This window comes from Rissa tridactyla, chromosome 4 (assembly GCF_028500815.1).
Source record: "Rissa tridactyla isolate bRisTri1 chromosome 4, bRisTri1.patW.cur.20221130, whole genome shotgun sequence".
Taxonomy (NCBI): Eukaryota; Metazoa; Chordata; class Aves; order Charadriiformes; family Laridae; genus Rissa; species Rissa tridactyla.
The window spans coordinates 23053065-23075235 of NC_071469.1; the positions used below are offsets into that span (position 1 = coordinate 23053065).

At 36.0% G+C, this 22171-nt stretch overlaps 1 protein-coding gene across 1 annotated transcript in view; it reads left to right on the forward strand.

Annotated features, from left to right (window-relative positions):
- EML5 (EMAP like 5) overlaps window positions 1–22171 on the forward strand; it is a 104454-nt gene that overhangs the window by 15216 nt on the left and 67067 nt on the right. The window contains exons 2-6 of the mRNA XM_054201236.1: window positions 5716–5875; window positions 9543–9641; window positions 10259–10327; window positions 12974–13159; window positions 21141–21276. Coding sequence (XP_054057211.1) covers window positions 5716–5875; window positions 9543–9641; window positions 10259–10327; window positions 12974–13159; window positions 21141–21276 — 650 coding nt within the window. The remainder of the gene's footprint in view (window positions 1–5715; window positions 5876–9542; window positions 9642–10258; window positions 10328–12973; window positions 13160–21140; window positions 21277–22171) is intronic.

The following is a 22171-nucleotide window of genomic DNA, read 5'->3' on the forward strand; positions in this document are numbered from 1 at the left end:
ATTGTCTCAGCAAATTTATCTCCAAATTGTTTTGGAGTATGTAATATTTCTGACTTTTCTGTGAGAACAGTTTTTTTCCTAGAAAAATGCAAGTAATTTTGCTGCCTTCTTTTTCAAGGGATATGTTAGAAAAGAAACTTTCCTCAGAGAGTGAAAAACCTGATGATGAAAGTGTCAAGATCATGTAGAATTTGGGAAAAAAACCAGCACTCCCTGTCTCAGTCAAAACATGAGTTTTCCTATTGGCACTGGCAAAACTATTCATGTTTGAAAAGAAGGAGAATTTCTTAATTTTTACTCCCTTTTCTAGAGATGGTAACTCCTTTACCAGAAACCTTAAGTCAATCCTTTCCTTGTCAGTGGAGGATGTGGCTATACAAGGCAAAAAAATGTGCATCTGCATAAAGTGGCATATAGTTCCCAGAATCTTTTTCCTCAGTTTTGATATTTGGTGAGTTGGGAACTCTGCATCCGTGTAACTATATTCAACCCTTTTCTTCTCTTTGAAGTTCATCTGGTTTCCCCCAGTCCCGATGCTCCATGATGAGTACTGCTTTGTCGATGGGAAGTGAGTGTGTTCTGACTTGATCTATTTAAACTTTAATGAGAGATGTTTGCTGATTACAGCTCTTTCTGCTTTAACAACTTAAATAGTATGACAGAAACAGTTTGTATCTTCTCCTGTCATTCTTTCTGGGGAAATACGGGTAAATGGCAGCAAATAAGAAAATATGCACAACTATATGTAAAATGTCTGTAAACATACAATGGAAATTTTTCTGTATTTACTCATGAAAACAATTTCACATTTGAAATTAACTCTTAATTAATAGATATCTGAGATGCTGTTATTTTACTGCAGTATTCTTTTGTGCATTTTTACTGGTGCCCTAGTTTTATGAAGCTCAGGAGTAGTCACATGAATATATTCTTGGATTTTCATCCAATATTGTTGCTAAGGAAACATCATCTTTAATACTGTATCCTTGTCTGCAGCTTGTCTGTATTAATCAATGCTTGTTAATGCTCAGCACAAACCAAGTAAAGATGGAAAAATCTTATTTTCTTCTATAATACAGTAGTTTACTGTGGACTATTCTCATTCAGGATCCCCGGGCGCTACAAACCTCACACAAATTGGACGGTCGCGTCCATGTCTTTGGTCTGATCCCAAACAGGCACAGTATGGACAGGTGTTTTTTTTTTCCATAGACTGCCATTAATATTTAATGCCATTACTCTAACACGGGCATTGTACAATGCATAGATCTGGTCAAAATGGTGGGAATGTTTACATACTGCTCTAAAATGGAGAAATAACCTTTTGTGTATGAAGCATAAAGGAGGAGCTTGAATGCCCCAAATTGAGAAACATACTCCTTTTCGGTATACCATTTGAAATTGTAATAATATATTTCAGCTGGCTTTGAATATCTGTCTAGGAAAAGACCTGTCAGTGAGAGATATCAGTAGAAATCTCAGTTCTCTACAGGTCCATTTGGGTTTGTTGCAATAGTGACAGGCAGATTTTTCAAATTTTCCACTTCTGAACTCTTCTGAGAAGTATCAAAATTTATAGTTAATGTCAAAATTAATTTGACTTAGTGGTTTTTAGCCTCGTTCCTGCTTTGTTTCATGGTCACATTTGCCTTTTGGACATTTTCCCTTCATATCTGCCTCTTCAGAGACACTATGTTAGATCTAACATCTGTTCTCGAAAAGCCCAGGTCAGAAAGGCCAGAGGCAAGCAAGAAGGCCTGAAGAACTTCTCTCAGTAGGAATATTTGTTTCCTTTTTTGGGCAAGCGGCGGTATCTCATTCATCAGCTGAGTCATCCTTCAAGGAAGAGGAAAGAGATCAGGCACAGGTTTACAGTCTAGCTGTGTGGGCTGGATGCAAGCACAGTTTCAGCAGTCTAACCTGGGTAGGTCATCCCAGCTTTCATTACCAGGGTAGTGAAAGGAACTCTTCTGAGTGCAGAGCTTCTCATTCCGCTAAGCAGTCTCCTCCTACCTAGGAGAAAAAAATTCAAGAAAATGTGTGTACTTAAGTCCACAGAGCCCACACCAACAGGTTCAGCACCAGGCCAGATGAGGCTTTGAGTAACCTGGTCTGGTGGGAGGTGTCCCTGCCCATGGCAGGGGGCTTGGAACTAGATAATCTTCAAGGTCCCTTCTAACCCTAACCATTCTGTGATTCTATGATTTGGAAGCTGTCTTAAGAGCTGAGCCACACTCATGCTTTTCTGCCTGTCCTTAGGGACTGACTGGATGGATAGTAAGCAACTTATTCAAATACTATCCCAATAGTTTTACACTATTAACACCTTTGTAGATTGGTCTTGGAGATCTTACCCAGGGTATCCGGAGACAACTTGCACTTGTTGTTTGATACTGTTAACTGCATCACACCCCTGAGTCAGCATAATGCCTGTATGGCAAATATTTATGGTTATCCATTTCCAGGCACCTGTTCTAGCTATATTTTTTCTTTCTGCATTAAGAAGCTGTTTGCAATGTATTGCTCAGGACTGTTTTAATAATGAAAGTTCGTGATCATGTGAGTTGTATCAATGCTTTTACTCTAGAAGTTAGACCAAGATACTGTATTTTTTGTATTAATTGCTATGCCTGTAAGGATCACTTAACCACTCATAGTCCAGTGAAGTACTGAAAAGGGTCTCCATATTGCTTAAAACTGGAGTCTAATCCATGAGCCTTGATTAGGACTCAAAATTTCAGACCCAGAATTCTGCATGGTGCCCCATGGGTGTAATAATAGCCAAGACTTGAATATTAAGGAAAAACATCATTCATGGTTCATACGAAAATAAGTGTGGCAGTTCCTTGTTTTAGTGTTGGTAGTAGAAATAGCAGTCCCTTGACTCTTTCCGTGCTGCCCTTTTCCATCTGCCCTGACAGCCAGTGAGATGAAATACTTGCAAGTAGTACTTTAATCTGTCCTTCACTCCTTGGTCTGGAAGGAATGGTGAGGGAAGGTGTTTTCAGGTGAGTATTTCTTCAGCTACTGCCAACAGCTCTGCTGTTCAGTTTCCCTGAAATCCCTGCATACTGGCATTTTTAAAAAGCTTGCTGTTTTTATTGTATACTTTCTTCTATGTTCAATGACTATTTAGAAAGGTTGTTAGCAATTTACTATAGAGACTGAAGTGGTAGGGGAAGGACATTAGTAATTCTACAATGTTGTCTGTTCTGATTAAAATGTAGGCTTTGGCTCTTAATTTGTGCTGTGTTATCCCATATCAAGGAAGAATGTGAGCTCAGTTTAAGTCGGTATTTTGTATCGTGATATAGAAACAACTAATACTATGATATTGCTATTAGTTACTATTTGCCATGTATTAACTAGAAAGAGAGGAAACATTCTCTCCTAATGCGCTTTGTCACCTAATACGCTTCGAGTGGAATTAGTTGGCACACTTGATTTAGGACAGTGTTGTCCTTGGTAGTGCCTTTACCATTGTCCCTTCCATCTCTGATGCGTTGTGTTTGTTGTTTCTGGTCTTCAGCTAAAAACATACTCAGCTAATTTTTGGTTGCTGGAAAGTGTTTTGCAAAGTGTGGCATGGGGATGCTTTTGCACATGTCTGTGTCCAGGGTGGTGCCTGATCACTTTTGAAAGTTGCAGTTGTGGGATGGTTTTCACTTGCCTGAAACTGCACAATGCAGTAATAGCAGAGCTAAGTATGGGATTGAAATCATGAATCAGTCATAAGACTGCTGTGTTTTTACTTTTTCTCTTAGTTGCAGTCTGTCTTTTTTTTTTTTTTCTTTTTCCTTGCTTATTCTTTTCACATCCTTTCTCTTCTTGAATTTCTTTATTGCCCATGTGTTCTTATCTCTCCCTCTCTGTGGTGTCATTGTAAAAATTAGATCATTTTGAATGCAGCATTTTCTCCCCCTCCAGATGCTTTTCCTTTTCCCCATGCGTATGCCATCTGCCTGTGTGTGCTCCGGGAGATGGGCAGGTGTTGGTCAGGATTAGGTGGCAGAACTGAAGTGAAATGTGATAAGTTTTGCCTGCCAGCTCCTTTCTGCATTGTTTTTTTTAATTATGAAGTTGCTCTGTCAAATAAAGAAGGAAGGGAGTACCAGAGAAATAACTCTGGAATTGAAGAGAAACAGAGTGGTGAAATGTTGGTTGCTTGATCCCAGTGCTGCAGATAATGCAGAGTAGCAAAGAAGAGGAATTCCTGTAGAAAAGTTGAAAGGTCCAGGGGCTTTTTACCTTTTGTAGAAACTTTGAAGTTAAAGGCTCCTCTCAGAGTTATGCAGGTGGAATTTGTCAAGCAATATCAACCAACTAAAATGCTGTATTAAAATAGAAAAAATATAAAAGTGTATTGCATGCTGTAGCATGCCTTCATGAAATATTAAGCAACTTCTAACCTGGTTTTCTCTTGCTCTTTTTGTATATAGAAAATGTATACAACTTTTGAGTTAGGTTTTTTTTACTGGTGACTTGCTGATTAGCTTTATCCTGGCTATTTCTTCTATGTTTATAGAATTCCCTTGTCTCTGCCCTTTGAACTTCATTTATCAAAATCTGTGTTTAGGTGTAAGATCATCTTACCATTGCAAAGTGCTCAACCTTTCTCCTTTCCAAGTGATGTTAAGAAGATAAATACATTTAGAATATGTTGTTAGTGATCCTATCCACCAATCTCTCAAGGTCATTACTCTATGATTAGTTTTTTAGCCAGATTAAATAGCCAACTTTTGAAATTTTATCTTCCTGACTCACATGTGGTATTTCTTACATCATTTTGGACTGCTGTACCTGCTCTGTGTAGAATGTTATCAAGTAGCTTGTTTGGGTTTCTCTCAGAATATATTTTTACTTTTCTGTGTTATGAAATATGGATTTTCAAACCTCATGTCCTCCCTTGCAGTTTGCTTGCATAAACAAAACAAACTATCTTGCTGACTACATGCTTTCTAGCTTGGTCCCAGATTTGACAAAACAGCTGTAGACTTTGAAAGACTCTAAAATACAAACTGTAAGAAAATTCTCTGCAATGTTAGATATGTGAAAAGTTGATAATTATTCAAAATCAACTCTTCTCAGTTGTTCTATATAAAAATTAAGACATTTAAGATAATTTTTATCTCACTTCAGTTTAGTCATCTGAAGTCTAGTCATAACATCTAGTCTATGCTAGTCATGCTTTGGCTTGCTGTATGATCAGCTGAGAGATAGCTTCAGAAGGCTATTCAATCCTCTCATAAAAAGGACGTCTAATAGTATGTGGAATGAAATACTTTGGAGATGCGTATCTCTTTCCATTGATGATAGATGCATAGGTAGCTAAACACTAACTTTTGTTGTCCATCCTCTGTGTTTTTAAATGTTAAGAAATAGAAAGAAAGGGAAAATAGAGATTTTTTTTTTTTTTAGTGCATGAAAATCTGACCTAATTTAATAAAGTTTATTTTAGAAGACAGGATTAATGACTGTTCTGTAATTAGTTTAACTGGAGGAGGCTTGAAGGTTCAAATTCAAGAAAAGTGGCGGCATGTACTGTATTAAGGGAATTTTACAGCTATTGTGGAATTTGTGATACAAAATGATTTGTTAATATCTACTATCAATGGGAAAATATTGTGAAATATTTTAAGGAACAATATTAATGCAGTGAATTAGGTAAGTGTAAAAGTTTCATGCAGAAATATTTTATATCTTTTTCTTCTGCAGCCTTGCTCTGCATCCTGAACGTGTGTTGGTGGCAACCGGTCAAGTTGGAAAAGAACCATACATCTGCGTGTGGGACTCATACACTGTGCAAACTGTATCTGTTCTGAAAGATGTTCACACACATGGTATAGCTTGCTTGGCTTTTGATTTAGATGGTCAGGTATGTAATTAATATTCTTTTTTCAAACACTTAAATAAATTGTTTATCTGTCAGAAATCTTGTTATGTAGCTTTTTCTTTTTTTAAGGAAGGGTTTTATCTGCTTATCCTCAAGTTGAGGAAAAAAGTTGGCATTAGTAGTGACTGACAAATATTTGCCAAGAAAAGTATAACTACAAAAGAGTTTTGAATGAAGATGAAGTGGTAGGGAGATTCTTGTGGTCTGCGCAGGGACCTGTCTTAGGCACCAAGTGATGGCAATCCCATTGTGTTACTGCTCTTGGACTCCGAATGTCTTCGGGCGTTATCCCCTTCTCTGTCATGCATCTTGTGTGCATTGGTGGCTCTCCACATTTCAATTGTGCAGACCCATGTATCCTGGATCTAAGAGTCACGAAAAAGATTTTATTGGATTATAATTTTGTTACTTTAAAACATTCTCTGAGTAGTGAATTGGTTCTCGGAGCTGCTACTTATAAGGGAGACACTTACTCCTATGCATAAAGAGTCTTTCTTCATTGATGTGTTAGGAATGGAAAATGCACATTATGTAGCAGCTGAAGAGGTATTAGCCATGAAAGTCCTTTCTGCAGTTGTGCTCTCCTGGTCTTATGCAGCACTTCTTCCGCTCCCACTTAGCTTTGCAATGTGATATTCAGATTTAGCTATATTCTCATTTCCTTTGCTTGCTAAAAAGGTCAGTACCTGTAACTTACTATTGCTTTTTCAAGTGAGGATATATTGCAGAGAGCAGTTGCTGTCCTTATTAAGACAATATCAAATGAAGCTCTGTTGAACACAAGTAGAGGAAAGCCTAGCTGTAACTTGTTTCTATTAAAACATGCTGTAATTGTTGTAGGGAGGCTTTGAGTTTTTTTGGAATGATCTACAGATTTTATCATTTAGGTTTCTCATTGTTTAGAGTCAACTCGTAGAGTCATCTTCTTTCTAGAACATCATTTCTACTTGACAGAAATATCTTTTCTCTGTATTGTTCTTGTCTATGTAAACTTGTGTCACTTCCTCACTTGAACAGCCTTAGTAATTTAAGGTCAAAATGTATCTAATTAGGATTAAAGTCCCCTAATTCTTTTTTAGAATGCATCCCCTGTGTGTATTGGAGAGATCTGAATGTAGATCTGTGATTTGTGCTAGGAGCACCCAGTACTGATTCTTATGTTTAAAGCCATAAATGGTCAGAATTTAGGCTGTCCACTTTTCTCAGCATTTCCATAGGATCAGCTTTTTTGTGGCATTTATTAGAATTTTGTGGTCTTAAGGGAAAACTGAATACAGGTTTTTCAAGATCTGTGTCTCCAGAATTATCTCCATATGGAAATACATTAAAACACAAATCCACTTCAGAAGGATCTGCAAAATATGTTTGGTTACACCTTGCCTGTCCTTTTAAATCCAAATTTGTCAGAGTCCCCAGCCAGGTTCTTTTAGAGGGTTTAATTTTTTATATTAAACATACTTATTTGATATATTTGGCGTTTTAAGGGATTTTTGATTTAGTAGAGTGATACAGCAATATGCTGAAATCACAACACAAGCAATTGCGACATACAGATGAATCACAAGAAAAATGTGGTTCCTATTACTGGCCTCTATATGATCACTGTCACCATGCTGGGCCTCTCTACTCACTGGGAAGGAATACGTGGATTGAATTGAGGTCAAGCGCATTGCCCTCTTCAAAGTGTATTTCATTAGTTGTTCAGTTTTTGTACTTCATGTTGGGCCATGCCACATACACGCTCTCCTCTCCACCCCCAACTGGTCAGGAATGCATTATTTATTTTTTATTTATTATCCTTTTTGAATTGATTCAGTGGTGCAGCTGTGTTATCTAAAACCAAGGTTAGCCTCCAGTCTCCCTGGTGTTGAGAGCAGTTCATCTTGCTTTATGGTATATTCTTCCCCAAGCTTGCCTTTTTTTTTTTTTTTTTTTTTTTTTTGATCTTCTCTGAGCTCTACTCCACTGGGGAGGTGTGCTGGTTGGTAACAAGATTTTCTAGTTCTTAGGAGGACCAAGGGCATAATTTAATCTTCATTTTGGAGAAGTCACTGTTTTGGCTTATGTCTGGAAAGGCATCCACCCAGAGTTTTTGTGATGGGTATGCAGTAATTGTAGAACTAGTCTGCATTTACGCCTCTTATTCTGTGGTGCGACTGGAATTGAACTGCTTGAAAGTGTAACTGGAATTGAAACTGATGTTCCTTCCGAGAATGTTTTCAAAGATGGAATAGAAAGGTTGGACTTTGCAGTATCTGAAAAATTGAATTTAGCATTAATAAATAGAGAGCATGGATAGCAACTGTATTTAACTTGTTTCTTCTCATAATCTTGGAGCTTTTCAGATAGTAAAGAAATGATGTTATTTGGAATGGGTTTCTGTCTTTGGGAAAAAATACACTTAAGTTTTGGGTTTACTTTTGCTTTCATGAACTCCCTTTAATAAATCTACGTAGAAATCGAAACTAAATTTGTCTTTAATGTGTGCAGGTATTATCTGCTGAACAGTGAAAAAATTTTGTCTGAAATATTTGCAAAGTGTTCATTTATCAAAATTAAGATGTCACAATTCATGCATAAACTGAACAAAAAGACTTAATTTTCTTTAAAAACAAAGTCTGAAATCACTCAGTTACTTTTTATCCGATCTTTAATGCTGTTAGTCTTTCTGTTGAGAATTTCTATAGGAAAAATAACATTTTGACTGGTTAAGAAATACAGTAAGTGTCGACTATTGGCTAATATGGTTGATGATTTGTGTCAAGAAATCTGTGCAAAATATCTTCACAGTTGAAGACACGACAGGCTGCAGAGCATAGGAAGATCTCAACCTTTTATTTTTCTTTATTTTCTTGGAACAATCGTTTTGTCCTTCCTGGTTATTTAATTTAACTGGCTTCAGACTCTTTCTGAATATTAAATCATAGAATCATAGAATACCAGGTTGGAAGGGACCTCAAAGGTCATCTGGTCTGACCTTTCTTGGCAAAAGCACGGTCTAGACAAAGTGGCCCAGCACCCTGTCCAGCTGAATCTTAAAAGTGTCCAGCGTTGGGGAAGAACTTAATGAAATTTGTGCATTCAGGGTTTTGTTGGATTCCAGTTTGAGAAAGGATTCAGAAAGGAGTAGTTACTCATACATGTTTTTAAGAATCAAGAAAAAGATTCTAAAAGCTTTTAACTGTTTTGAATCTTTGTTTCCAAGAAGAATGAAGAAAGTATTTTTTTTCTATGTATCTCGTGAATTTGTAAAATCAATACTTAAATTCTGTAAGTTTTGTGTAATTAAGGGTAAACACATGTAGTTTCATTAATTTCAGTGAGATTATTCTTTTTTGCAAATGTCTCCTGACTGCTGCTTGCCATGTGGGCTATATATAATTATACGTATTAAACTTTATAAATCAGAAAAATGTTGTTACCCAAGAAGATCTTAATACTTTAAGATCATGATGTCATAACTGAAGAGACGCATATATGGAAGCTTTGGCATAAGATGTTGTATCTTTAGTTTTCTTCTACATTGAAATGTAGCTATTGCTTCTAACTTAAATATGTTATGAATTTGTTGTCATTCAAAATGATGACTCTACTTTTCATTAATATATTGAGTTATATTTATTTATTTATTTTATTTGGACATTTTTAGCGTTTGGTCTCGGTTGGTTTGGATTCGAAAAACACAGTTTGCGTATGGGACTGGAGAAAAGGAAAATTGTTATCAATGGCTCCTGGTCATACAGACAGAGTAAGTATAACTAAAGAATGTGAATGTCAGTGTAATTTTAGTTTGTTAAATCATGTCTGTGTATACATACTAGAGCTATGTCTGAACAAAAAATATTTTATGTTTTAGAAATTGAATTTGCATAAAGCTTGGATATGTATTAAGTTATGTGAAGAAAATATTTTATGTTTTAGAAAGTGAATTTGCCTTTTAGTTATTATTAAGTTATGTGAAGATATTTAAGATACGTATATTTATTTCTAAAATAAAATGTGTAACTTACTGTTTATTCGTGTACAGTTTGAGACTGTAAGCATGTAGGGGAAGTGCAAAATTAATGCACTTCGTAGACCCAAATCCCTATACGGGAAATCAAAATGCAAATAATCTCTTAGATTTTTCTAGTCCATAAATGAGCCTTTGTGTTGTTTTATTATGTGTTGTAATTACTCTAGGAAAAAAACCCAAACAGAACTAATGAGCTATATGTTGCAATTTCAGTATTGAGTGAGGGGATAAAAAAGTAATTCCAATAGTTCCATTTAAAGCATTTCAGACTGTTAATTTACTACAAGTGTTTACTGTTTTAACATGCTAGAAAGACCATCTCTGCTGACATCCTTGCTTTTTTAATGCAGATATTTGATATTTCTTGGGATTTGTACCAGCCAAACAAGCTTGTCAGCTGTGGCGTAAAACACATCAAGGTAATGAAATAAATGTTAATTCATAAAATATTTAAGCTGCAGTAGTTTATACTCGATAAAATAGATAAAAATAGAATCTAAAAGGAATATAATTTTAATATGAAACATTGTCTGTAAGAATAATATTACTTCTTAGGAACTGCAGTCATGGATCACACCTGACTACACTAGTCATTTTACAAGATATGTGTAGTGGAAAAGAGACCATCTCTGCTCAAAAGAGTTCATGCCCTGACAGAAGAAACGCAGAAGGAATGAAACAGTTGTCAGTAGCATCGTATGTAATGATCGTAATACAATTAAACATTTAGGTTTGTCTAAAACGTGCTGTTTGAAATCCCAGGTAGCATAAGACAGGATGCGTATGTTTAAGGTGAGTCAAGGTACTCAAGTTTATGGTTCTTGAATAATTAGTGAATTGTTACACTGCAGAGGTGAAATGAGTTGAAAAACGATTTCTTACAGTTTGAGAGAGTATGGGGATACAGTGGAAAGCTTGATCTTTCTTTTAATTATATTCTTTTCCCTGCTGTTACTCCTATCTCTGTCATTTTGAACACTCTCTACCTGTTACAGGTTTCATAATTTGGACAGTTCACATCTTTTTCAAGCAGAGCGTTTCTATGAAGCTCTGCTTTGTTTGATCTACGTACCAGCTGCCATGCAGAAACAGCTTCTTTGTCAGGTTTAACTGTCAGCACAATTATCAATGCTTGACTGCCATCGAATATGTTTCCTAAAGTCACTGCCTTCTCCCATGCACTGTCGTCTGTGTTACCACGTAACAGCAGTAGATGGCAGCTTGAAAGTTCTTTATTGCTCTTATGTGGAGGATCCTATGGTGGGAAAAATGTGTTGCTTTTTAGACAATGAACTTTTAGATTAGTATGAATTAATGGTTTATTGGAAAAAAAAAATGTTCAATATGCTGGCTAGATTGCATGCGTCTTTGATTTGGTAGTGTTTAGCATGTCAGTAACAGGTTGCCATGAGTTTGATTAATAACAATCTTTTTTTCTACTTCAAGATTTAAAAGGAATATTATGCCAATAGTGAGCTAATATTTTCCAGCCGTGATCTAGTATATTTATGGTGGCTTTATGATGTCAAAACATATCTATTTAGATAAGCAAAAGTTTATATGAATAACTTTTAAGGCTCTATAAAGCATTTTTAAATAACAATAGCTTTTAAAAAATAATTGATGTTTCCTTTGAGAAAACATTAACCAGAAATCTGAATCCTAGAGATTTATAGGCATTTGGATCAGGCAAAAGACTTTTGTTGATGTTGTTGTTTGTTTTTTTTCTTAAAGCATCCCTTCTTCTTTCAGATACCAGTAATTCACGTTTGTAATACTATTGCATTTTTTCCTCACATGATATGTTATGCAAATTGTAATCTCACGTAATAAAGTTATGTAGATAATTCCAAGTGAACTGATATTGAGGAATTACTTTTCTTAGATAAGTTACCTACTTCCATATTGGAGCAAGATGTTTGATTTATGCAGTGATTGTGTGGTTACTTCTCAAGCAACAACATAATCGATGACCTCTGTAGTTTGCTTAAAGAAATACTAGTTAAGATACAGGGATTTATCTAATCAGTATATGGTTATTGGTTATTTCTTAATTACGGTATTGTTGGTACAAAAATCTGTTCATTGTAACTACTTATGTTATCGTGTATTAATTGAAGTCTCTGCTCAGAATTTTGAATAGATTATTGGTAACAGAGACTTGACTGTGAAATACAGTTTCATAAACATGTATACAGGGAATATGCTGAGACAATATAAGAGTAACCTGTCAGCAGTGATGAAATCGGTGCTTTCACATTTTGCACTGGATTACTCCAGCAGCTTTTTGACCTTCCAGTGCATATTTACATGTTTGGGAAGGAGGGTTTGAAGTGAATATCTAAGTGCTACTTGTCTGCAGAGTTCTCAGAAACTAGAGTGCAGATGGAGATTTGGTTGGCAAGTATTGTGCTCTGACCAGAGATTTTGCATGTCTTCAGTTTAAGAGTCATTAGTACATGTTGGTTCATCTAGGAGGAAATTCACTCTCATGTGATTGCTGTAATCACATGCTAGCGTTTTATTAGAAAGTTCTCAAAAATGTCGGCCTTAAATGGCTGCTTTGCATCATCAGTGGGTCTGATGAGAAGCGGTAAATCTATCATAAAACCAGCTGCTTTCAAACAGAGCAACTGGCAACCTTATCGGAAATTTACATGTGTAGACTGCATCTTTAAATGCCTAAAGTGACATAAAATATAAATGCAGCATTTACAAAGTGGAAGTTTTACATCCAAGAAAGATCACATAACTCTATTATGAAATGCTTTCCAAAAATGATGGAAAACACAACTGACTCACAAATTATAATTTGAAAGAATTTCAGTTTGATTTAATACTGATAATGCAAAACTCCTTCCCAGCTAGTATTCTGTGCTGATTTTATGGAAAGGGAAAGTTGGTTAATAACATAAAAAGTTGTTAACCAACTGGAGAACTAAATCAGGGAAAAGGGTATGAATGGTGATGTCTTTTGGCGGTAAGGTACTTCTCTTTCAGATGTACATACTAAATTATAGGATATTAGTGAAATATCCATCTTTATAAATCGCTTTATGTTGCAGTTCTGGAGCTTGTGTGGCAATTCGTTGACACCAAAACGTGGTGTTTTTGGCAAAACTGGTGATCTCCAAACTATATTGTGCCTAGCCTGTGCAAGGGATGAAGTGACGTATTCTGGTGCCCTGAATGGAGATATATATGTATGGAAAGGAATCAACCTTGTACGGACAATACAGGGAGCACATGCTGTAAGTATATCTCTTTAAATTAATATAAAATGTTAAATAGATTTCTGGAGAGCTGGAAAGGGCAGTGCAAGATCAGCTGGTGTTCCTAAACAATTTCAATGATAGAGACTCAGTATGTTTAATATGAATATTTTTTTCCTCTCCTTTCTATTGCTTAAGATTGCTGTTATGGTAGGAAGTGCATGCTAGACTGAGAAATACATTTAGGTGTCTGTTTATGTGCTGTCTCCCATTATCATTGCTGGTGCACTTAGTCACTAATTAATAGAGCCTGGAATGCGTTTTAAGCTTACCCTTAAGTAGACATGTATTACTCTGTTCAGTTACCCATGCATGGGTATATATAGTGATGTTTTCTATACCGGAGTTGAGTGTATAGCTGCCTTCCCCAAAGAATATGGATCTGCTTTACCTGACTTTCTTTTGTGGATGTCTGATTAGTCCAAAAGCATCTCGGAAGGCCTGGACTCTGATAGGCAATTGATGTTGAAACGAAGAATCAGGTCCCCAGAGAGGTTGTGGAGTCGCCATCCACATCTCTGTCCATTTGGAGATACTCAAAATGCGGACTAGAAGCTCTCCAGTGTTTTCCCCCAACATCAGGTCTTCTGTCATGCTGTGAAGTGAGTCCTCCTAGCTGGTGGTGTCTGAGAGCTCTCTCGAGTCCATTGATTCGATGAACTGTAATGTGTTCCCAAACACCTGGCTTGTTTGTAGACACATGTGTTTAGTCATTTTAGCTTGACTCAATCACTCGTCCTGTGTTGCTGCCTTTTACTGTATTCATTCAGCTTTTTAGAACAGTATACGGCTTTGAAAATTGAAGGCCTATCAGTGAAAGATTAATAAAATTTTTCAAAAGTGCTTGGTAGATTTTCTTTTCCTTTTAATCGAAATGTTTAATGCAACTGTGAAGTAATTATATTTTTGCTATGTAAATTTTCATCATATTTTCCGTATTCGTTCAAAGCATATGGTTTTGTGATTAAAGCAGGCAGCAAAAAAAAGCATAATGGTTTGCAGTCTAATTTGTGCTTGCCAAACTATCAGAGTCCTCATTTCCTCTCCTGGTACTAAGTCATATGTGGTGAAATAATGTCAGATTCAACTTCTAACTTGTCCAAGTATCAGTTTAAAAACAAAGCCGATCAATTTCTGGTTGTTTTAACCTATGAGGCATGAAACAGCTAAGGTAATTTTTCAAAGCTATGTTATTTGCTGATCGAAGGTTAACTTTCATTTTGGAAAGCATTGTACTTTCTAGATAATATTTGAAGTTTCCTTAATAACAATTTAAAATAGTGTGAAAATACAAGCATGTGAGTTCCTATACTGCGGCCTCAAAATTTGAGGTAAAAATCAGTAACAGTTAATTATACTTTCTTGTAAGAATGCATTTGTTTTACCTGGCAGTATTGGACTGGATGGGATGATGTATGTAACTGAAGTATTAAAACCACTCTATGATTTGATCAGGTAGAACGGAGGGGCCAAAACATGATGAATGATATATATGTGGGAGAGGCTGCCGTCAGGCTGCAGTAAGGAGACTCTTGGTTTATTGATAGTTTAGAAATGTACATTCAGGACAGTTGCAACTTGTTGTATTAGCTAATAATTTAAAAGTGATTGGACTGCTTATGCAGCCAGCTGTATAATGATAGTGTATCTGATCATGAACAAAAAAAAAGTTATGAAGAACATAAGTGTGGGAAACATACCTTAGGCTATATTTTGCATTTGAGATTTCTTTATATACGTATAAGTGTATGTATATTAAAAAAAAATATATATACACACACACACAGACGCATACCCTCCTGTATGCATCTATAGAAATATTAAATATATTCAAGAAGGCCCAAATTACAAGCCAGGAAGTACGAGGAGGTATTTTAGCCTTCAAATATTCCCTCATTCTTACTCTATACTTTCATACCTAGTTTTAGTGTTTATATTTAGTGTTCAGTAGTGTTCTATTGTATTCTATGTTTTCCTAAGGTGACATGGACGTTCGCTTTTTGATGTTGAAGTTAGTGAAATGAAATTCTTAAAATTATTATATTACATATGCAGACCTGGATTCACATAGGAAAGAGTGCACTTTGTCTCCTATCCAAAACTGATCAGGAAAATACCCTCCCATCCTGTTTGGTGCTACAGGAGACACCTGTCCTGTATATTCACATATTTGTTATGTGGAGTATTTAAAATTGCAGCAGTTGATTGCTCAAAATAATGCAGTGCTTCTCAGCTGTTTCAGTGTGAAATGACCCAACTGATAAACATAGGATGATGAGAGCCTGTTGCTCCATTACTTTATGTGCCGTGTCAGTTCTTTGGTGACTACAAGATCAAATTTGAAGTGCTCTGCTCCTTATCTTCAGTAGTGTCAGTGGCTGGAGCTCAGGTGACCTTGGAGTAGGTCTCGTCTAGCCTTCTATTTTTGGCTCTGTCCTTTAGGCTCAGTGGAATTGTACTTTGCAGTACTGAAAATTAAGTAGAGGCACTAGTCTTTGGAATTCATTTCTACAAGAGATTAGAGTCACTACAAATCTCACCGATTTCTGGGGGGGGGGGGAACAATAAAATCTCTTTTGGAAGCTTACTGTCCAACAAAATGAAACTTTTTTTTCAATAAAATATTACCTTAAAGGATAATATTGTTAGGCTATTCTAAAAACAAAGTATAGCTTGGAATAAGAGTGCCTCTTCATACATACTAAACTATTACCATTATATTTTACAGTTATTTTGCACTTAATTTTATAAATCATGTCCTTCTCGTCCATTCTTTTAAAAACAAATGCAAGTGTAAATGATAACATTTGTGATGTGCATATCTTGTTAAAAGCACAGTGTGTGCATTGTAGGGAATTGCTACAAATTTCCATTCAGTATGCTAGTATTGGAATTGTCCTCCCTGCGTGCCTCTAATATCCTGCATCATTACTCCTCAACAGGCTTGAATTAAACTGAAAATTTATTCAAGGAAAACATGTCTCATTATTTGCATAAAGTACCATGTGTTTCTTTCTTGCAACATAAACAGTAGGTGTCTGAGACCCAGGAAAACATTTTCTAAAGCACGTGAGTGATGTGGGGATATAGTCCATCCATCTGGCAGTGGTCTGCATTAATAGAGAAAACGGGTTCTTTTCAAAGGTTGGGTATCTTTGTTACAGTTACGCTAGTTGAAAAGAGATTTTTTTTATTTTAAAAGTAATTCAATATGAAAAATAAACCATGCTGTCCCAGTATAAACAACTGAGGAAACAGATAGCAACTTTAACACTAGCAAGCAAAATAAGAATTCACAGCTAAGACAGATTCTCTGTCTTCTGTCACGTCAGTACTAAGTACTGTAGACAGAAGAAAGAAGAGTTTCCAGCAGATTTCCTATCCGAGTTTGAGTAGAAACAAAAAGTTGGAACAATTAGGTTGGGATGACTGGAGAATTAGTTGGAAGAGGAGTGGAGAGTTCACTTAATATAGAAGTTGGAATGAAAAGATGGAAACAAGCAGGGGTCAAGAGTAAAGGCACAGAGTTCATGCGCAGGGAACAGCAGATGGCAATGGGAAACCCAGATTCTAGGTTTGCTAAATAATACTACTAATAATGGAAGTTTTAATAGGGAGAAAGGAAACAGAGCAACACGAAAGCATATGTTAAGTTCATTGGCGCTGGTAGTACTTCAGGAGGTTATTTGTAGAAAGTGCATCTGATTCTGGAAAGTTAATATATACCTTGATTAAAAAACAACAACTTCTATAAGATGTCTCATTTTTGTACCAGTGCAAAGAACAGACTATAGATTCTTGTATTTATTTCATCATCTTCCATGTTCTAAATTCAAGGTGGTCCATGACTATGAAGATGTATATACAAGATGTTACTCAGGTACTAAAACAAAATAGTATGCTTATTTAAAAGCACCATATGTTTTAAAGATTCTTGGGTGCTATGCTGTTGCCTTGCCTAGTAAATGCACATAAGATGCTTCCTCAGCAGCTGAATAATTTATTTTGAGATAGTCTTTCAGAGGTACACACTGAAGTTGTGTGGATTGATGTCAGAAACTGAGGTTAAATAACAGGCTTGAGGTTAAATAACAGGCACGCTGTTAAAACTATTGCACGCCTATGTCAGTTGGCTGAATACTAATTAAATATAGATGGAAACAATATCATGAACTTAAATGAATGGTTTTAAGCTGGTGTCATATACCAACACATTAAGTTGTGCAGTATTTTTCTCCTACTGCTTAGACCAGTCATGGATTTGGAAGGTAACCGTCCGCTTATTTCAGACGATGAGAGGTGTATAGGTAACAATTTTATTATTTTTTTAATAGTGATATGTCCGTTTTTTGACTGTTTTATGGGTGATTTGCTAGATAGGAAGTTTAAATTTCACAGTAGTGGCTCTCCACTGTAAATTTACTGACACCAACCTTAAATGGTTGCAATCCATTTCCTTTCTGTGCAGTATAAATCAGGAGAGGCAATATCTTAGCGTAAGTGCCCAACATATGTGTTGCTTTACATGTTAGCCTCTATGTCCTGAATTGTATCTAGGAGTAAAAAGGAGGCACTGGAATTCTTGTTGAACTGGTATAATGTCTCTGTTCTCCATATTGCTCAGTAGTAGCCAGTTGCTTCTGAAGTTTCCGTATGATCTTTCAAGCTTGGTCCTAATTATAGCTAACTGCAGTCATGTGTTTTAGGAATTGCATAGTCAGAGTTAGTGTGGTGGATTTTGTATAAACAACTGCATTTAGATAAATTAGCACTTGATTTTTGTCCATTAGGGGCAAGATAGGTCCAGCAGCAACAGAAAACCTCAGACTAGTTCACTACTGGAAGCTTCTTATATACAAGCAGTAGCAAAGTATTCATGCAATAGAGACCATCTTTGTCAAGTTCTTTTTGTACTTCAGCTTTCAACTATCATTTCTGGTAGATCTGAGCTTTTATTTCTTTGTTTATTCTCATTCAACTCTTCTTTCGAATTTGGGGGAACACAGATGTGATATCAGCTGGTTGTATCGGAAAAAACAGGAAATACTCTGCATTCTGAGAAACCTGCTGATCAGCTTGAGATGTTATTTCCACAATTTTCCCGTTCATTAGGAAGTGTAATGAAAAATTTGTTACAGAAGCACGCAGTCTGTTTGTCAAACTTTGTAACTTTTAAGATGGAAGACTTTGATCTACACCTTTTATTTTGACTCAGGAGCACAATCAATCTTTGTCGTTCACATTATTCAATGGGATCAAACAAAGTCAGTGCAATTGTTTGCCTCTCATTACTGCTAGAAGGTTATTGACCACCAAGAATCAAATTATGTTAATGCCAATTTCAGGCTGAAGGATTAAGAGAAATAAATAAATAATAATAAAAAAAAAGCATGTCCAAAGTTTTTTTGCATTAACAATCTTGACAGTTTCTAAAAGGAAATACTTAGCAGAAGAATTATGATTGGCCAAGCTACCAGAGTAAAGAATCTGTCTTTTCCCCATTAAGTGTGCGCCTAACAATCAAATGAAGAGTAGCTAAACTCGGCTGCTTCCATTAGGTACTTACAGTTCCCGTTAATAAGGGACCTTTTTTCTAGTTTTCATCTAATTCTTCTATTCCAGTGGCACATAGACTGAAACAAGAATGTCCTATTGCATTTCAAGAGATTGAGCAAGCACATCTGCCAAATCTCCTTGGCAACCAGTATGTCCTTTTCAAGATAAGGATATTCTGTGAAATGGAAAACAGATTAATCCTGGATCCACTTGATCTTATCTTCATAACATTCAGCCAGCTTCCCACATCTCCAAATGTCTGATTCTTTTTTTAATACTGACTAATTAAATCATGGATTTTTGGAAGGACTTTATTAGAGAAAAGAGAATAATTGTGTTATGAAGGTTGCATTCCAAATAGAGCTTTAAAAGATGTAAATATGCCAGAACTTGGGCAGAATTCACTATGTGGTACAAAATGAGCCAAAATTCCTCTAGCCTTTTATTTGCTCAATGGCACTAAAAGGTTAATGCAATAAAACAGACAGACAGATGCACAGACACAGAGAAACAAATACAGTTTGGGTTTTATTTTCAAAAATCTCTAGGCTCCTAAAGAAACAGAAAGAGGATTTTCAGGACGTTAGAGATAATGGGAGTTAGCCTTCTAATCTGCTTATGACTTAAAAATTCCACTCCATTTCTATTTGGGCATGTACTACTGAAAATATGGCTTGTCTTAAAAGTATCTATCCTGAGGATGGACATGACGCATCAAAAGATTTGAGTTCTGTCATCCTAATCTTTCAATTTTGATTTCCATTTGACATTCTAGTAATAATATGCTTTTTTGGTGAAAACTGAGGTTTTTTTTTTTTCAACTTGAAAAATTATATCCTTATTACCTGACGCTAGAGAAGCAAACACAGTCCATATTTCATTATGATCAGACCATTATAATATTTTCCTTAGTTATAATTTAAGAATTAAAAACAGCTTGGTAGGAGAGAATAGTCATGAGTACCTTTTTGAATTTTCAGAAGCCACCACACCGGATGCTAACTTGTTCTGTAAGTTTTATTTTCCCCCAAAAGCCCATCTCTCCTTTGCAAATTGCTTTCGCTTTTGGGGTTAATGTGCTTCCTTAGTGTAAAATCCAGACCCCCAACCAAAGAAACTATTGGAACTTTACATTTACTTATTTACAAAACTGAAATTTCAGAATAATAGTATAGAAGATCTATGGCGGTTATTGGCTTTCTGCCTTCTTTTGGACAGATTTTTCCCTTCCCTCATTTTTAATGCTCTCCTGTTTTCTTTTTTTATTTTTTTTTTATAGTTGAATATTAAATATTTTCAATATATATAGAACAATTTTTTTTAACTTCTCATAGACTTACTAGCCAAAGATTCAGTAGCTTTGCTTACTGCAATGTGTGAACTACTTCTGAAAATAAGAAGAGTTATCAGTGAGTTGTGTGAGTACTTTAAAAAAAAAAAAAGTCCGTATGCTATTTAGATAATGTATCATGTTTGCATCGAGTATAGTGGCTATGTGGATACATTGTATTTATTTTAATAATAGATTGTTATCCTGAAGAAAACATGCATCAAGTGAGTTAAAGAAAATGTGTTGGGTTTTGTTTTCACAGAATCACAGAATGGTTTGGGTTGGAAGGGACCTTAAAGATCACCTAGTTCCAACCCCCTGCCCTGGGCAGGGACACCTCCCACTAGACCAGGCTGATCAAAGCCCCATCCAGCCTGGCCTTGAACACTTCCAGGGATGGGGCATCCACAGTCTCCCTGGGCAACCTGTTCCACCGCCTCAGCACCCTCACAGTAAAGAATTTCTTCCTGATGTCCACTGATGTCCTGATGTGTTTTCTGATGTTCACCTTTAAAATAAGAGCTTATGTTATGCATTTAAAAATGGTGTAAAGTGATCACTGTTTTTCTTATGTTTTGCATCTAAACAAATTTTAGATCAATCTTTCTTGGCTTAAAATGTAAAAATAAAAATAAAAATCCCAGATGTTTTTTGCCTGGAAGCTGAGTAATAGCAACAAAGGCCCTGAACTATGCTTCGTGGAGATCAGTGGACATCTTCCTGCTGACATTTGTGAGAGCTGGACCAGGCCCCAAGGCAAGAGGATATGACACTCAACTCTTTCTAGGGATAAGAAGCAGCATCACTGCGATCATCATCATCACCAGGATGAAAGCAGTATTGCAGAAATTCTCTCATCTTACTGTTTGTCACTGACTGTGGATTCTGCTCGTTTTGTTTCCATTTCTGGCTCTTTCGTATTTAAAGCTTTTATTAGTTGTGTATTTTTATGCTATTTTCAACAGCGTAACAGGTAGGAAGACAGTTGATACCAGCATGGACAAGAGGTCCGTTTTCCATATTGGTGCCTCTAAACTGTGTGTATTGTTAAAATTAACTTTCTTCTCTCTTTAGGCAGGAATTTTCAGCATGAATGCATGCGAAGAGGGGTTTGCCACTGGTGGCAGGGATGGCTGCGTTCGCTTGTGGGACTTAAATTTTAAACCAATTACTGTGATTGATCTCAGGGAAACAGACCAGGGATATAAAGGTAAAAAGTTTGTCACTTTTGATAGACCAATAAGGTAGGAAATATACCAGTGTTTTGAACAAGAAAAGATATCAAAAGACCAAAAAGGTTGTTTCATATATGTTACTGTGTACTATTTGCTAGAAGAGAAATTTGATCATGCCCACTAGTATGAAGGTCACGTAGTCCTTCAAAGTTACTGTAAAGCATACTAGGAAGTTGTAGATGAAGAGATTTAATAAAATGCCCATCTTTTCTATAGCACAGCAGTTTTTAACAGGGAGCAGTAATGCTTTAAGAGAACTTAGTGAGACCTACAACGTAGAACAGCCACGTACAGAAACTGCATTTGCTAGATATTCAAATTTTCATAAAAAACACTTGGAAGCAATCTACAGTTTCGTAGTATTTAGAATGTTGCTTACGTATACCTATGACTTCAGTTACAATTTGTCATGCCAAAATTTTACATCTAGCAGTCTATAGCATGTTTTTCAATGTTCTAATTGCTGTAGTGATTCAGGAAACGTATACTGAAGCACTAATGTCAGTTATAATTTTGCTTTTTGGTTGGCATTTGGTTTTCTTTGCCCCCACTCTGTTATTATCTAATATATTGCCAAGAATTTGACAATGTGGTAGAATGTCTGATGGCACTCAGATATTCAGACCAATAAATAACTGATTACAAGTTAAATCTTTGTATGCTGTAATTGACTTGGCATTCCCACCAAGATTGTGAAATACTGCAACAAGATGGAATATGTTTCATTTTAAATACCCTGCCGTATACTGACTCTGTTTAAAATCTAAATATACTCAGCTGCTGTTTGTCAGCTCTGTTGCATGTAGTTGAAAGCTGTGGCTCATTCTTTCAAACTTGTTCTCCACTCCGGATTGTCTCCTTTTCTTTCAG